The following is an 18,934-nucleotide window of genomic DNA, read 5'->3' as shown; positions in this document are numbered from 1 at the left end:
AGTCAAGGAAATGTGTATTTTCATAAAAGATACAACTGTGGAATTTCTTTCTTTCTTTCTGGGCTATACATACACATAATCATATATGGTGAGTTCGCTTCCACAACACCAGAACAGAACTGATTTTCACTCTACTCCTTTCCTGCATTGCTCTGGTGGTTGACTTACTGAATTTGGGCAGCTAAAGCTTGGTTTGATATTCCCTCTACCTCAGTGAGCATAATTCCCCACCCCACCCCTAAAACAAAATGAAAAGGAAAACTCCAAAAGACAAATTCCAGTCTCAGTATGCAAAACATATGCTTCATGCACAGTTCCGAGATTTTAATATGAGCATCACGCTTGCATTCAAGTAATTTTTTGTAAGCCAGTGTATGAATGGCAGCAAATCTGATCAATTCTTGCACTGCGATACAAAAATAAAAATAAAGACATTCCTTGGGTGCAAATGGGCTTTGTCTTGACTGTGTTTATACACACAACATATGATGTATACTGTACACTACATTGACTGTATAAGATGGATCTTCAATAAATTGCAGTATTTTGCCAACCGCTTATCATGCATGCAAGAAAAAAACAGTCCATCCAGAGAAGGTACTTTCATACACATTATGCAGATACTACCACCATGCCCATCCCCCACACTGTTCTGTCTTTGTTTTGTTTTGGTGTCTGTGTTTTCACCATAATATTTTGCATGAAGTAAAATGGTCACAGCTTAGTGCCATCATACTAAAGATAGATTTTACACAATGCCACATGCAATTAACTAATGGCTTTTGGAGAAAAAAAAGTCCCTGAAAATATCAGACGGGGAGAGCGAAAAGATTAGCGCACTAGTTTTCAACATGATCCTCAAGAGTAATCAGACTTCTTGTAGGAGGGTTTGGAATTTCATTGTCACAGTGTTTACACAGAGATATTTCGGATGTAGCTTATGGTTCACAGATTAAAAAACATCTACATGCAGTAAATGTACAAATTTTTGCAGTGCACTAATTTTCACACATTTCGCTGTTCATTTGGCTAGCGCGAATTCTGAAACCCGCAAAAATATCTTCACAATTTTCACAGCACATTTTGAATAAGTTGACAATCATGAAAAATTCAAGAACCTCAAAAGAAGCTCAAAAATATGGTCATTTACAGTATCTTAAACAGACTGATTAGGGTTGAAATGGTTACTGAATCAACTGATTCAATGCCAAGTATGATAAAGTCACATGTTGCTGCATGAAGTGTCAGTAACAAATGTCATATGTACATGTTCGTGCCAGGTTCGATGGGAACAGATGAATATAGTACAGTACATCACCAATAACAAAAAACAAACGAACCAACATAAGGTCTATTCAAGGCTCTATGACAGTCAGCATGTTAAATTCTCATGGTATTTTAAAACTGCCAGTCCATCTTCTTTGTACTGGTACAATACAATATTTAATGCAATATTTCTTACACTGTATGTCTGTTCTTGAAATAGTATTTAACTCATAAATCAAATTGATAAAAGTAGAAATGTGTTTACAGTCGATTGTCTAAAACTAACATGCAATCTAAGAGAGCACTTAACTTGTACGTACATTGTATACCAGCACAGTTCAAGAATAATGAATGGATGCTAAAGATAGAAATGATGCATTTACATTTGTAAGCCAGCTTATTGTTTTCCTTGGCATGCAATACATTTTTGAAACACAAAATCAATAAATAATAGTGCAATTTGTTGTTTGATTTATTGTTGTGTTATGTATTCCTCTGCACCTCAGAATAGAAATGTACATGTACATTGTAAGAGTGATATTGCATATTGAGTGCTGTGTAGTATCATTTTTATCTTTATATCATGAAAGCATAATGCTTTTGTTGTATGAGAGGAAAGTATATTATAAAAGTGGAAATTTTTGCAGTATGGAATTTTCATGCATTTCACACGACCAGAAACGAGCACAAAAATAACAATATGCAAATATTTTTGCACGTCATATGTTCCACTTACAAATGTCTTGACTCTGTGGAACTTCATCTCACCCAGCCGAGCACAGAATATCGCGTGCGCGAAAATGAACACGTTTACAGTACTTTATTTTTTAAACCTAATCTCTTGAGTTTTTGTTTGCTTGGGGATATTTTTTTTTTTTTTTGCACGTCGCTTTACAAACATTCTTTCAGGGTTTCCACAAAAAAAGAAAAAAAAAGTGGACTGACTTAATTGCATCTCCATGCAGATTATGATGGTTGTCAAATTTTTGTGTCTTCACACAGGAATTATCAGTTTCTGAAAACCGTCAATTTCAGCAGGTGTAGTGGTCGAAAGCGAAATGCACTGGATATAAAAGCAGGCCTCAAAAAAAGAAAAAATTCTTCCCATTCAAGTTGAACTTTGGTGAGTGCCAAAAACCTTGGGAACAGTTGCAGCCTTCAAGGTCCCAATCAAAAGTAAAATGGATTCGATATCCAGACAGTGTCCAGGCACTGAAGGTCAAAAACTTGCTATTAATCAGAGAGCGGCTAAAAAAATGTCTACAATCCCGTTCAAAAAACACCCAAAACTAGGTATTTAAATTGATTTTTGCATTGCGAGACCAAGACCATTAATTCTTGAGTGAACACACACACACGAAAAGATTACTAATTCTCACGATACACATCTCAATGCTGAAATTTTTCAATCTTGCTTGCTTTCTTTTTTTAATCTAGCGATAATTTGCCCCATGTGGCATGTGTGAATGGCTTGAAAAGAAACGACAGATTTTTTAATCCCGTAGAGCAACTCGCCACACGACAGATAGGTCCACACACTCAGGTGCTCGAGGTAATTTTCAGAGCATTGTTAGCTTCATTTGCAGTCAAATACAGGGGACTCCTGTTTAAGCTCTTGTCACCTACAGTTTTCTTTAATTTGTTATATCAAAATTTTTTTTGTACCCGAACAGTAGAGTACTGCAAATTTAGAAATCGTTACATGCCATTAAATTTTCGTGAATTACTCATGGAGCCAACATTCTTTAATACCTGAATTATATGCACTGATTGCCAGTGGCAATTTCGCAAAAAAAAATTCATACTGAAAAAAGAAAAATTACTTTGTTTTACACTGTTTTTGGCTTTCTCAGCCATTTTCATCAAATAAACTTTGAAGTCCTCTTAGAATTATATGCTCTTTAACATTCATTTAGTGGCTTCTAAGTATCTAGCAAAAAGTTAAAAGCTGATTCCTAACCTCAACCAATTAGTCTATCCCTTTAAAACCTCCTCCTTCCTTATATAATACAATACATCCTGTACATATGGTGTACATACATAATAAAAATGAATATAACCTAATTGGGTCATCACTTTTTCCGACTAAACATTATGCCGCAAATCAATTGCTTACTGGGAATTCTTACTGGTAAATTTGAGGATGTCTCCGAGTCCTGCAGAACTTAAAAGTGCCAATGAGAAGACAAATTCCTCATCTTCTCGACTTCTTGGGGTCAAAGAGGGGGAGATGACTTTTCGAACCCAAGAAGACGAGATCTCTGAACTTGTCCTCTTGCCTTCTTGCAACAAAAAAGGTCAATGAGACAAGAGATTAGCCGGGTTCACACGTACATCAATTAGCGGGATACAAATCTCGAGATGTGCATCGCGATCGTCATCCCGAGTTTTTTGCACGTGTGGACAGAAAAAACCCGAAAATTAGCGGGATAAGCATCGCGATGCTAATCCCAAGAAATTTTGCGCTGGTTCGCCAATTAGTGGGATAATTGGCCCCGCGCTGGTACGTGTGAACGGTCGGGATTAGAATCTCAAGTTTTTATATCCCACCATGCAATGCGCACATCACAACAGCGAGGCCTCTGCGAAGAGGTCCTTCATCTCTTTGGAGCACAACAACAACAGCGCGCGAACCACACCACTGACGCGTAAAAGACAATGGACAAAGGTAAGTGCGCGCAGGCAGTGATAGAGAAGGGCGCTGTGTGACCCAGATTGCAGGCTTTGCTGTTATCTCTATCGGCAATTAGCGGGATAATTCGGTACGTGTGGACGCTCGCCGAATTAGCGGGATACCGATCGCGATCGCTATCTCGCTAATTTGGTACGTGTGGACGCTCGCAAAAAAACTCGGGATGTGCATCGCGATCATCATCGCGCAATTTTGTACGTGTGAACCCGGCTATTATCTCATTTTCTTGGTGGCACTTACAAGCTTCCTTAGATTCCCATAAAATGCTACCAGTTTGAAACATTTGCTTCCTGTCTTCATACTGTCTTTGGTTTCTATGGGCAAGCTATTGTGACAATTGATGTACAGTCAGACAATTAAGTTATGATACCCTTGTTGATGACACCGTGCTCTTTTAAAGGCACTCAGTCGTGGCGAGTGGTTTGTGCGGCACGGAGACGAACGCAACACGCTGCCTCCCCCATTCTGTATCAAATGTAGTGACCCCGAATGAGAATAGCGCTAGCTCAATGGGTCAGCGAACAAAACGCTAGGCTACAAGAGAGCTCTCTGTGCTAATCTCCTATAACCCAAAATGGCTGTCCGAGCGAGCCATGAGAGCTTCCGAATGGACGCACACTCTCAGTGCGCATGCGCATGAAGAGAGGCCAAAATAGCCACTCGTCTTCTGGCCTCTCTCCTCCAATCACCGCAGCTTGCAGTGACAATATATGTGTATGATGCGAATACACACACACACACACACACACACACGCGTCTTCTGGCCTCTCTCCTCCAATCACCGCAGCTCGCGGTAACAATGTTTGTGTATGATGCGTACACACACACGCACACACACACACATGTGTCTCAGTGGCAGCATTGTCCCATACGTTTATGGATATAGCACCGAGTCTGGCATTGCGCAATTACATGCGCAAACTTCGGTCGTTCGGAGTTTACGTACCATTAGGGATGGCGATCGGCTGCCTTTAATACTGGCTGTTTTACGCCATCTGCCAATGACTTATCTCATACTGTAAGCCTTTCAACATGGCTGGACAAGATAGTTGACCCCTACATGATAACAAACCAAAGAATTCCCTTGCTCTTAAAGGGATGGTATAGTTTTGGTTGAGATGGGGATTCAGATTTTAACTTTTTGCAAGATAATTGGCAACCACTTATGAAACATGAACGAGCATACACTTCTATGAAGAATTCATTACAAAGTTTATTTCATGAAAATTGGTTTTGAAATAGCTGAGATATAAAAAAACTAGAAATGTCGCTATGGCGACTGATGCCTCCGCCATAATGCATGATTCTCCCAATAAGCGTATAGTACAATGTCTTCACAATGTGTGATCCATGACAGTTTCACATAACTGGCAAAATATTGAAATGGCAGGTTTGTCAGAAATGTCTTGAACTGGGTTTGCTATATTTTTCTAGGAGTGTAGGTACACATATTTGGGGAATTGAGAATTTTTACTTGCATTCTGACGGACCTTTTTGTAAGTTTATGCAATGAGTAATTTCCAAGGTATGAAGAAAGAGTGTAATGACGGTACAAAACATTTTTTTTTTCCTTTGGGGGGTGGGGAGGCATTGAAACCTAGCCATTGACCCTTAACCTTTGACCTTTGACCTTCTGGCTGGAAATTTCCCAGAGAATCTCCATCAGGTAATGCATGTATTAAGTTTTGAAAGTAATAATGCAAACATTGCATATATACTAGTATATGAGGGAAATAGTAAAATTTTGAGGAGTTGACCTTGACCTTTGACCCCCTGACTATTGACTCATGACCCCTAAATTCCCTAGATAATCCCTGCCCGTCAGTACATGCGTATGTACCAAGTTCCACAAATATACATTGAACCATTTGCGAGAAAAGTGATATTGCAACATTTTCACCTAACCTTAGACCTTTGACCTTATGACGTGAAACCCTCTCTGGAGAATCTCTACGCAGTAGTACATGTCCACACCAAGTTTCAAGAAAATACCTTTGGGCATTGCATGGATATGGGGGAAATTGTAACATTTATAGCATTTGACCTTGACCTTTTGACCTTTAACCTCTTGCCAATGTCACTAAAGTCTACTCAACTTATTGTCACATCATACATCATCCTTGGACCAAGTTTGGTGAAAGCTGCTTCATCCAGTTTTGAGTTATCACATAAACAGATGAATTTCAGGATTTGACCTTGATCTTTGACCTTTGACCTCTGTCCGATTTCACTGAAAAACTAATCAAGTAATTGTCCTATCATACATTATCCTCCAACAAAGTTTGGTGAAATTTGCTTGATCCAGTCTTGAGTTATCGCGTAAACAGATACAATTTCATGATTTGACCTTGACCTTTGACCTTTGACCTTCAGCCGATTTCACCCAAAATCTAATCAAATAATTGCCCCATCATACTTCATACTTGGACCAAGTTTGGTAAAATTCCAGTCAATATTACTCAAGTTATCGCGTAAACGAAAGCGGACGTACGTACGGACGTACGGACGGACGGACGGACGGACGGACGGACAACCCGAAAACATAATGCCTCCGGCACCACTTCGTGGCGGAGGCATAAAAAGGTAAAATAAAGTGGTCCTAATAGAAGGTGGGTCCCATCTTTTCTTAGGACCTCTTTATCTCTGGATATCTCAGCCATTTCAAAACCAATTTTCATCAAATAGACTTTGAATTCCTCTTAGAATTGTATGCTCTTTCATGTTTCCTAAGAAGTTTCTCATTATCTCACAAAAAAATTGGAAACCTGAAGCCTTATCTCAACCAAAGCTATACCATCACTTTAAGTTGTGCGTTGAGACAGAAATGTCACCCACAAAATGTACCTCAATCATGAATGCCGCTTGTCATTTTACAGTGTAAATACACATATTTGTGATGGGGCAATTTTAGGAGCAATATAAAAAATGTCCTTTGGTGTGTAGGTCTATATGCATGGTGTTTGAGAGGGAGCGATACGTGCATTCAATGCATAGAATTAGTACTAAAAACAATGGTTTTTTTTTTTTGTCACCTTTCTCTCCGGCGAAACAGTGCAGTAATAGATACATGTATGTATCACGGGTACTTCAGTAGGCAACATTCTCATTCACAAAATACTGTGGTATTTCTGGCCTCAAAAAAACACCTCTCCGAAGTAAGCACTGCGCTTTTAACATCCCATGCATATCTTTGACTAGGAGAAGACAGGGAGTAAGTCAGTTCACGTGAGAATATACCGCAGTGCGGTTGGTATTTCACGACATGATTCACACTCAAAGCTCACATTGTGTATTTTGTTTGAAGTTTGATTTATCATCCTTAATACCATGGTTCTTTGTGAGGTACTTCACAAGACACTTAGCGAGGTATTTGCATTCACATTACGAAATACTGCACGAGATAAAGCGGTATTTTCCCATCGGTGTGAATGGGCCTACAGTCTACTCACTGGCAGTATCTGTCACATCATATGACTCTCTCTCTCTCTCTCTCTTTCTTCTATCCTGTAATTAGTTCTCTACAGGAATTGGTAAAAAGGCCAGAAAAAATAAACACAGTCATTATCACAGGAAATTGTGTCTGTTAACTGGTCTGCTTCAATCTTATTGCCCGAAGCAGAATACACTTCACCGACTGACTGAATGATCATCTCGCAGACCATCTGACCTCAAGTTCATAGGTGCATTCACACTGGAATTACAGAGGCATAGAATACATTTGTACCACGGTGATTTGATAGCATCATTCTTATTGGCAATTAAAATACTGTAAAAGTGGAAATTTTTGCAGTGTGGAAATTTCGCATGGCCAGAATCTTGCGCGAAAATAAAAGCACGTGAATATTTTTGCTTGCATTATATACCACTACGCGATGTCTTGATTCTGCAGAATTTAAAACAAGTGAAATTCATCTTACTCAGTAGAGCGTGAAATATTGCTCACGCAAAAATATCAACTTTTCCAGTAGCACCATAGCAGACAACACGATAATTCACTTAGTACCATTATCATTCAGGAAATACCATGGTACATGTATTTCTGTACAAGCACTGTGCATGCGCATATCTCCAACGAGAAAAGTCACAAAGTAAGTCAGATCATGCAAGAAATACACCCCTGTATGGTTGGTGTATTTTGTGGCACGATTCACACTCAAATCTTACATGCTTATCACATGAGAAGTTTAATGCTACCCTAAATACCACAGTCTTTGGCAACGTATTTCAGGTACATGTACATAAATATAATGCGTTCACATTGTGAAATAGAGTCGTATTTCACCGTCAATGTGAACGCATTTCGTATTAAAGTAACCAGGATGTAGTCTCAAGCTGCGCAGGGTACTCAAGAAAACCATGACAGTTTCGGCTTTAACAATGACTGACTTTAAAGGGATGATATACTATTGGTGGAGATGAAAATTGGGCTTTTAACTTTTTGCGAGATACCAAGAAACCACTTATGAAATAGTACAGAGTATACCATTTTAAGAGAAATTCAAAGTTTATTTGATGAAAATCGAATGAAAAATGGCTGAGACATCCATAAACAGAGCAAAACAGAGTGATTGTACTGAAAGATGGGTCCCACCTTTTATAAGGATTACTCTGTTTTGGATATCTCAGCCATTTCAAAACCAATTTTCATCAAATAAACATTGAATTCCTCTTGGAATTAACATGCTCTTTCATACAGAAGAGGTTTCTCATTATCTCACCAAAAATGTTTAAACCTGAATCCTCACCTCAACCAGTACTGTACAGTCCCTTTAATAATGACGGACTTCACGCAAGATGGCCTTTGACATACTTCACATCTCCAGTAGTTAGCCACTTCCATTTTGATGGCAAAGCGGAAACTATCTGTGTGTGAGACGAGACCACTTTCCTGTTTTTGTTTACTCAATTGCACCTGGCTGGATATTTAAAGATCGGTGACACAAGAAATTAGTGTTGATAAATCAATAGTGAGGCAATAAATCTTTACCTAAAGCAGAAAAAAAAAACTAGAAGAAGTAGAAGAGGAAAAGCTAGAAAAGCCAGAAGTAAGGGCAGTAGAAAAATCTAGAAGCACTTGAGGAATGCTAAACTCCAACATGCCATTTTTAAAATATCATTAATGCCATAAAACTGGGATGCATCTTTTCAAGGTCCCCTGGCATCCCATTCTCTGTTGATTTTCCTGATATGAATAGGTTTACAAGTCACAAATTTTGAAACTGCTTGATCAAAGTACATGTCAAATTCTTTTAAATCTTGTGATATTTCTTTCTTTTTTTTTCTTTTTTTCTTTTTTGCTGCTGCAACTGAGCCCCAACTCCCCACCCCCATCCCCCCCCCAAAAAAAAAAACTTTCTTGTTTTTTATGATGCCATACACAGTAGATGTGAGCTGAAATAAATACCATAATACCACAGGTTATCACATTAGGGGTAATTACCTTGACTGAATGCTACTAGTATCCCCCTCACCATAAGACAGATCTGATTCCTGTAGTGTAACACCTTCTTACAGAACCCTTCAGTTATGATATTCATCGCTGTATTATCGTGGAAAATATTTCAAATCAAGTGCATCTTTGGCAAGAAAAATAAGTATTTTAAAAAGTTATAAGGGTCACCTGCTGTACCTGGTAAAGATGGCGAGGTGTAAACCACCATTTTATTGAGTTGTGCTCATTTCAGTTCACTTTACAGGGAGTGACACCAAAAACAGTGAGAAAATTGCATTTTTTTTCTCTTTCTCTTCTTTCAAAGGAATAATTTGTAAGAGCATAATGGGTACAGAAGAATTGTAAAATGAAATGATTTTTTAAAATTCATACATATTTGGATGCATTTTCTTGGGAAATCCCCAGCACTTGCCCTCTGATTCTTCTGCACAGCATGCTGTAGTACCACACAGGTGAAAACTGTGCATCTTTGTGGCAGAAAAATAATGATAGTACACAAAAACTGTGTTGTGTCGTTACACAAGCTTGAAGGCAAACTCCAGTTGCATTGCGCCTACTGTATGTGCATTGCCACCATAAAGCTAGTCTATGATTTAGACAGCTTGTTTCGCTACAGCAATTAGAGTATTGAATGTATCTACTGTACATGCTGTATAATATATTTTGTGTGAAGTTTTTATTTTTGTGAATTGCATGAGTCGGGTGCTATTCATAAATTTAACAACATGCAAAATTATCGACTCTGATCTAGATATGAATGCCACATGCCCACACACGTTTGTTTATACTGTACTCTGGACACAATCGCAAATTAATCACTCACGAAATTGGTGGGAAGTCCTATTTCGCAAAAAAATTAGACTGGCTATGGCATATATACAGTATTCATTCGAAGCATGCTCGTTGGCCACAACTTTGTCCCTTGTGTAATCCAAAGTTTCACATGTCACATGTAAACATATGATAACCAGGAAACAAATGGGTACAAATCAATACAGATCATGTGGTACATGTTATATTTATGTAATATTACCAGGCCAGAAGTTATTTCCTTGTCCTATTGTATCATCCTATGTAATGTATCATGGCGCCAAATCTTACCCTATACACGACAAATATATTATCATACTGCAATGCACACAACTCGATCGAGTTGAGTGCACTTACATGTCTTATGTAATAACACCATATGTGTGCATCGTCACAGGTCTAAGTGTATTCATGCATGCGCCATGCAAGCATCACATGCTGGGCAAAAGTCTCGAAAAGAGTATCTTCTATACTCCTATCTCCTATCTCCAGAAACATCTGGTGTGCTGGACGAATCGGTCAAATTCAGACAGCGTTTTGACACGTGAATTCAAGGCTGGATGATTGGGCAGCTCTTTTCAAGGAGACATATCTACCTTATGATTTTATGTCTATTAAATTGTCATTTATGATACCGGTTTAAAACAAACAGACTGTCAAATTTGGATACTACAGATAGGCAAAAGGACTTCAGAGTTAAATACATTTTCTCACTCAACACTGTTACATTGTATGTACATGCCTTTGTCAAACAATTTAATGAGTTGTTGAATTCACTATCACAAAATACAGTCAAAACCATAAAAAAATAGTTAATTTCTTCTTCTTTTCTAGAGAAAATAAGTAATTTTAGCCTTGTACATTGGTACAATACATTTGCACAACACAAGACAATATTATTTCCACAGTTATCAATTTTGAAAATATAAGTTGACTCACATAATCTGCAACCAAATAGCATTGCGAATATACCACATAGTCACAACCACAAACTCAAATTAATGGAATAACCTGGAAACTCTTCTCTTGATCTCCTCACAAATCTTTACTATTAAAAGTTTTCTTGTTGGAAATGAAATCATTGTTGTACCCCTCAAATCAGCTCAGTGTTGTGTAGTAATCATCATGCAGTATGATTTCTATCAGTAGAGAAATCTGTCTAGTTTTATATCACTGATAGAGTCATATTTTTTTTACAATAATTCTACCATATCAAATCTGCATTATGTATTCTCATGGTTGTGACCAGCATCACAATTCCCTAGCTGAAAATGCGTGAATCCATAAAATTCTGTACAGACACTTTGTGGTATAATGCAGCTATGCAAAGACATGAGAGGCAGTGCATTTCACAAGACACTCTGTTACTTGACGGTGTGATATATTTTGAAGAGTTCCCACTTGCACTGTCAAATGAGATATTGACAGGCAGGCAAAAATTAGCTCTGTGTGTGTGTGTGTGTGTGTGTGTGTGTGTGTGCATGTGTGTGTGTGTGTGCATTTATTCTGGTCACTATTTGACCAATTCACTCAAAAATTAACTGGTCTGCTCTTTAAAATGGAAAGATGGCATGTTGACACAGTTTAGAGGGCCCCTTTTTGTATTGCTGTAATACCAAATGTGACTACCAGTGGACAGTGGAATAGATTCTTTTTTTTTTTTTGGTGGGGGGGGGGGGGGGGGGGGCAAATCAATAATTTTCTGGCAAACTCACAGCAGTCACCCTGCCAGGCTTCTACCCAGACGACAATGTGCAACACAATGTACTATTTTAATGCACAGACCATTGACTGTTCAGAAGTACAATAAATTACATTTTACACCATGCAGACACACTCCACTTGAGCTGCGTGCATTGCTTTATTAATACACAGTGCTTATGCTTTGCTGCTTTGACCGTAATCTGTTCATTAGTCGTCCAACTTCTGTTTGTATGTACCATTTGTTAAGTGTTATTTTGCATCGTTATAAATGCAACACACAGTTCATGTGACAAGCAATGTGATGACATAATGACATTTTGACAAAGCATTGCTTCACAACATTCCATATACCCATGTTTGTGTTAGCTCTTTGAATTCCAGAAGTCCTCTGTATTTTCCTGGAATACATTTACTGTACAATAAACTACAATAAAACAAATATGGCATCTTCATTCAATGCTGATACAACAAAGTCCCGCCATATTAAGGATATGATGGGATAATTTCATGTGAATTTTACACACACACACAAAAGAAAGAATGTGAAAAACAAAAACAAAAATGCCCGGGATTATGTGTGGCTCGCCTCTGTGCAGTCATTGAACAGATGAATATTTCACGTCAGGCACCAAATGTTATTTTTCTAGTTTTCTTTTTCTTAACTGACACTGAGCTCTGTGATGATTTGTGGTCCAAAGATCAAGTTTACAGCAGTACCACCAAATGCAAACATGATAGCAAAATCAAACACCGATGCCACTGATTATTACAATAAAAACACACAACATTGCTTTAAAGTTAAAAAGGCAAGTCTGCCGGCAAATTTTGCAGTCTGACACCATTAATCATTAAACGAAATGGGATGATCCACAAAGCAATCTTGTATCTTGTAAAGGAACAGATTTTTATCCACCCAAACACATTATTTTAGCAGTGTAACACTGCATATGTACATATGCATCTTTGTATGGTACAAAAGTGAGAATTTGTCCACGCTTTCGTGCAACTGGCTAACACATGTACCATGTACACATCAAGTACATTGTCAGAAGCACAGCAGCCACGATCAAATATTGGTGGTATTAAACTCCCATACAAAAATAACTAGAGCACTATAGATTATTGCACTTCTCACAAGTGCAATTGATAAATTATTTTGGCGGTCTACCAATGCCTAATTGATATCAAATTTTCACAGTTTGAATTAAATGGAAACACCAATTAGAGTTTGAGTTACATTTCGTAAAAAGAGTAAGGTCAGACAAACAGTATGTTCAGATTAATTGAACAACAACAAAAAAAGCAGCCTTGCCTTCCATGATTACTCACAGGGATATAAAAAGAGAATACATCACTCATGAATATACATGTATGTCACACAGTCGACTCGAGAACTACATGCTTTATTCTGACTTACCTGTAGTACGGCAACAGTAAGAAAATAAAAGTTGGCAATTCTTCTGAACTGTTCAAACAGGTTCTTTGGGAAGAAGTTCAGAGCGGTATACTGTTGAGATGAATGACAGATAAAAATGGGGAAAATCAATGATGCATGCACATGAAGCTTTCATAATCGCTAATGATCTATTGGTAAAATAATGAATTTTACTATAAGTGTTCATATTGTACAATGTGAAATGCAATAGCTTTTCATCCTGCATGTAAGGGCATCATTGCTTATTAATTTGGTAAAGATCAGAAACAAAGCTTCTTGTGAAAAAAAAAAATATATATATATATATATATTCATTCATATATATATATATATGAATGATATCACAATAGGACAATATTCTTGCACATCATTGTTTCGACCATTATAGAGGAAACAAATAACAGTCATGTTGATGTCAAAGATCCAACTAAAGCAAACAGGCATGGTAACTGTATTATCACCAGCTGACAAATAAACTTTTTCTCAGTGAAAGAGTATGAAAATATCAGTATAAAATCAAGTGCTAACGGCAAGCACACATCTATGACTTATAGGGATCGTACAGTTTTGGTTGAGACCTAATTTCAGGTTTCTAACATTTTGGGGTGAGATAATGAGAAACCTCTTATGAAGTATGAAAGAGCATGCAATTCTATGAGGAATTCAATGTTTATTTGATGAAAATTGGTTTTGAAATAGCTGAGATATCCAAAAAAGAGCAATTCTAATAAAGTGTGGGACCCACACTTTATTACGATCGCTTTGTTTTACTTTGTTTTTGGATGTTTCAGTCATTCCAAACCCGATCTTCATCAAATAAACTTTGAATTCCTCTTAAAATGGTATGTTCTGTACTACATCATAAGTGTTTTCTTGGTATCTCACAAAAAGTTAAAAGCCCAATTCTCATCTTCACCGATACTGTACTATCCCTAAACTGCACAATATTAGTCCAGCGGATATAGAGCACATATAGGGTGAATCATGCACATAATGGTAAAAGCACCATACTTGGTACACATGTACATGATGCCAATACAAGTCATTTCTGATATGGAAGCCACTCTGATTCTGCCTGTGGCGGCCGTGGCGGCCATTTTTCAAAATGGCCGCCATGTGATATAGCAATGATGTGTATTTTGGAAACTTCAAGTCCGATTGTCGTGATTCTTGTACCAATGTATAGGTTTTGAGGGTCAAGGATTCCAATAAAATAATTTTTGAGAGGATAAAACCATGGTAACCTACTTATTAGCGGACATTTTGAAAAAAAGCATGGCTGCCGCTCTACATTCTATTCATATATCTTTAAAACCAATGGATGCATCTTCATGATTCTGGTACAAAAATATGTTTTTGAGGTTCAATTATTTATATGGAAACATCTTTTCGTGTATACAACCATCACATCCTATATGTTTTGGCTGCCATTTTAAAACATGGCCACCGCAATGCTACAGTTGTATACTGTATGTCTTTGAAACTAATTGGGTCAATGATTTTAAACAAGCATTTGCTGATGAATAGAAGTAACACATCTCGTTTTCAGGTCCATTTTGATAAATATGACTGCGACACTACATAGAGTATACACACACACACACACACACACACACACACGCACACACACACACACACATTATATACAGTGTGGCATAGAATTAATGGAAACGCGAGTTTTCGCAAATGATTTGCACATTTGCATTACTTTATGCAAAAAATGAATGACATAAAATTATAGAGAATTTATCTAGAAGAAGAATGACACCAAAATCATCAGATTTGGTTGAGTAGTTTTTATTCTACAGATGTTTTTGTAAAGACGGGTTGAGCGTAAATTTCTTCGCTCAATTCAACAAATTTCAGCATCGAACAAAAGCCACTGCCTTGGGAGACTAACAAAGAATTGAGGCCGCACATCACAATGTGGAATGCTTGAATAGGATTATTGTCGAAAATTCACCTTCAATTGTTGGGTAGTCTCCGTTGCTGAGCTTTGATAAAATAAAGTAAAAAATTAATGATCAACAAAAACATGTCTAGAAAGAAAAGAACTCAACCAAATTGGACAATTTCGTTTTGGTTTCGAAAAAAATATTCCTTTCCGTTTGCTGAGGGGCCACCATATATAATTATTATTATTATATATATATATATACACCCTAATTTGCCATATGTATTGTCCCATTGACAAGAATCGTTCACCTTTTATTGGTAAATGAACCTCCTTTGTTGTTGCGGCGTTTAGTTCTGTATTGTTCATTGATTGTTGATTGATCATACCTCTATCACATTCACTATTCAAGTATAGGTATTGAACATCACATAAGTACAATACAATGTTACATAACTGGAATACTATAAAGATAATTATGTTGAATATCAGGTAGGTAGAGTAAAATGGTGAGAATGGAATAGAAGACTTTCCCCCAATTTTGGATGCATAGACAGGAGAGCACAATAAGTGTAATGTCATGTAGTTTCCAGTCACAAAAGACATGATTATTGCAGTCTTATAAGACCTATTGATTTCTAAAGTTCTCAGTTCTTTTTCATTATTTCATAGTATGACCTTGTCAAAACTGTTACACAAAATTATAAGGAATCATATAAAGGAATCGAATGAGCTCTGACAATCCAAAACAATTATTGTTCGTGATCATCCATTGATGAGCAGTGATGAACGTTAATGCATAATTATGTAGATGCAGGTGCGCTTTGGAGAATGTCTTCAGTATTTCTACTGGTGCTGATGGTAAGTAGAAAGATCGATATACTGAATATTTCATTCTGAAATTTTATCTTCCAATAATTATGAACCCCAACATTTGTATTTCTTTGAGGTTTTCCTTAAATTCATAAATTAGCATAATTTTTCTTGTAGTTTATATTTTGGATGGGTGCTGTTATGTTATAAAATTGCGTTGAAACGCCCACTGTCCATTTACCTGTAGAAGTTGCTTTTGAATTATGAAACCTTAAAGGGGAAGGCTAGTAACTGATCAGTGGGAATCAGTGGAAATGCTGGGAGATGATTGTTCCAATCCTTATGGGATTCATTCAAGAGTTCATTGTATATCTATTGTTGTGTGAAAATGATTTGCTTCAGAATGGTCTCATATTCAAGTAATGTGCAGTTTAATGCTTCCAGGTTAGCGTCCCTGGTCAGTGACGGAGCATTAATCTGCACATTACTTGAATATGAGACCGTTCTGAAGCAAATCATTTTCACACAACAATAGATATACAATGAACTCTTGAATGAATCCCATAAGGATTGGAACAATCATCTCCCAGCATTTCCACTGATTCCCACTGATCAGTTACTAGCCTTCCCCTTTAATCCTTATTCCATATGAGAATGGCAAATGCATGAAATATATATTTGTATAGTTTCTTTGGGGTTAGGGTAGGGTGAAATTCAGTTCAAGAGGCTAAAACCATTGATAAAAATTAATGCATATAAATCAACTATAACAAGTAATGTATTCAGAGTAGAACAACTACACACAGAAACAGATGATTTGATTTTTCCTTGTTCTTGTTCTTTACAAATTACTGTACATCAAAAGGTAAAATTCACAACCACAGATCCATTTAACGAAAATGTTTGTCACATTTCGAGAAAAAATGTACGCATAATTTTTTTGCTTTACCTCTGTGAAGCATATTTACATAAAATGTTATCTTTTTAAGTAATTGGTAATTGGGTTTATTTGTAGGATAACATGGCTTCAAAAGCAAAACTCATTTCAACCGAGACAAACCAGCTCCCAGGAAAGAAACAGATTGGACCAAGTACATCATATTCATATGTCAAGATGATGACACAAAAAAACCTATCATGTCCAGCTTTGTCTAAAAGAAATTATGTTGGTATAGGATACAAAACTTTGGCAGAAGATCTGATTTCTTTTCATGAGGCTGATTCTTTACCCACTACGCTGCAAATTACAATTAGATGTAAACCTATAAAGATGTATTGTATACTACCTATTGTATTTACTTTATCGTTTGATGTATAAGATTCAGTGCAGTTGTAAGTATCAGAACAGCCTGGTCAATCATGAATTTTACAGGCATACATAATTGTAGTGTGTTTACATTTTATGTAAGTGACCCAATAAGCTTTAGAAGTTTTCTCACACTTAGTGTCATATTTCCAAAGGAAACAGATGTACTATGGTTGGAAACTATGATTTTCATTCCATGGTCCAGGGACCAGAGAAAGCGAGAGTCTATATTTCTAGAAATTGTATAATCGTGAGAAATATGTACTTCAGACGTGAAATTGTGAAGATCACAGGCATACATAATTGCAGTGTGTTTACATTTTATGTAAGTGACCCAATAAGCTTTAGAAGTTTTCTCACACTTAGTGTCATATTTCCAAAGGAAACAGATGTACTATATTGGTTGGAAACTATGATTTTCATTCCATGGTCCAGGGACCAGAGAAAGCCAGAGTCTATTATTTCTAGAAACTTTATAATCGTGAGAAATATACTTCAGACATGAAATTGTGAAGATCATGTTTTTCACATACACTGTACACACATAAATCCTATAAAGGAAGTTGAGCATATTTTCCAAAATGCTTCCAAAGTTAACTATGCCCAGATGTTCCACATTAGAATACTAAAAATGAGTGAATAAGTAATTGTTGAACTCTAAAACAAACGTTTACACCAGAATCAATCCACAATGGGCATCCCGATTTCATAACACTCGTACGCTATATAACTGGAGAGAGGCCATATTTATCAAATGGCCGCCAAAACAAAGGATGTGATGAACCTATTCACTTTGCTAAAACATCATTAAATTGAAAACCTTCACCCCAAAACTATACTTTTATAGTTCGAAGGTATACAATATTCATTTTCGGTTGTATGGCAGCCATATGCATTACAATGGCCGCCAAAACGTAGGATGAAGCGATTCATATTCACTTACAGTTGAATTTATGGGAGTCCTTGACCCCAAAACATACTGAAAGTTGGTACCAGAGTCATGACCCTTTGTCCATACGTTTTAAGGATATGTTTTTATCTAACATGGTGGCCATATTTTTTTCAAAATGGCCGCCAATAAGTAGGTTGCCAAGGCTTTATCCTCTCAAAAATTATTTTATTGGAATCCTTGACCCTCAAAACCTATACTTTGGTACAAGAATCACGACAATCGGACTTATAGTTTCCAAAATACACACCATTGCTATATCACATGGCGGCCATTTTGAAAAATGGCCGCCACGGCCGCCAAAGGGAGAATCGGAGTGGCTTCCATATCAGAAATGACTTATATTGGCATCATGTACATGTGTACCAAGTATGGTGCTTTTACCATAAAGTGCATGATTTTTTCTATATCCGCTGGACTATATGTGGTTGTTCACACTGGATGCATGGAGGGCCAGTGATATATCACTCTAAAGCCACTGCATGGAGTAATGTGTTACAGAGCATCAACCCCGCAAAAGATTACACAAACGTTGCCCTTTTAATAAAATGAAGTCAGCATAAATTTTTTTAGATCAAAAAAGAAGGTGATAGATCTGTTTATGAGTGGCATA

At 37.0% G+C, this 18,934-nt stretch overlaps 1 protein-coding gene across 1 annotated transcript in view; it reads right to left on the bottom strand.

Moving 5' to 3' along the window:
* The window catches only part of LOC139716740 (phospholipid-transporting ATPase IF-like), a 93,302-nt gene that overhangs the window by 59,727 nt on the left and 14,641 nt on the right, over window positions 1–18,934 (bottom strand). Inside the window, exon 3 of the mRNA XM_071628271.1 lies at window positions 13,342–13,431. Coding sequence (XP_071484372.1) covers window positions 13,342–13,431 — 90 coding nt within the window. The remainder of the gene's footprint in view (window positions 1–13,341; window positions 13,432–18,934) is intronic.

This window comes from Diadema antillarum, unplaced genomic scaffold (genome assembly GCF_040938485.1).
Source record: "Diadema antillarum isolate AM-2024a unplaced genomic scaffold, OU_Dant_1.0 scf00000069, whole genome shotgun sequence".
Lineage (NCBI taxonomy): Eukaryota > Metazoa > Echinodermata > Echinoidea > Diadematoida > Diadematidae > Diadema > Diadema antillarum.
The sequence above is the reverse complement of the archived record's forward strand: the minus strand, read 5'-3'. Positions and strand labels throughout refer to the sequence as shown.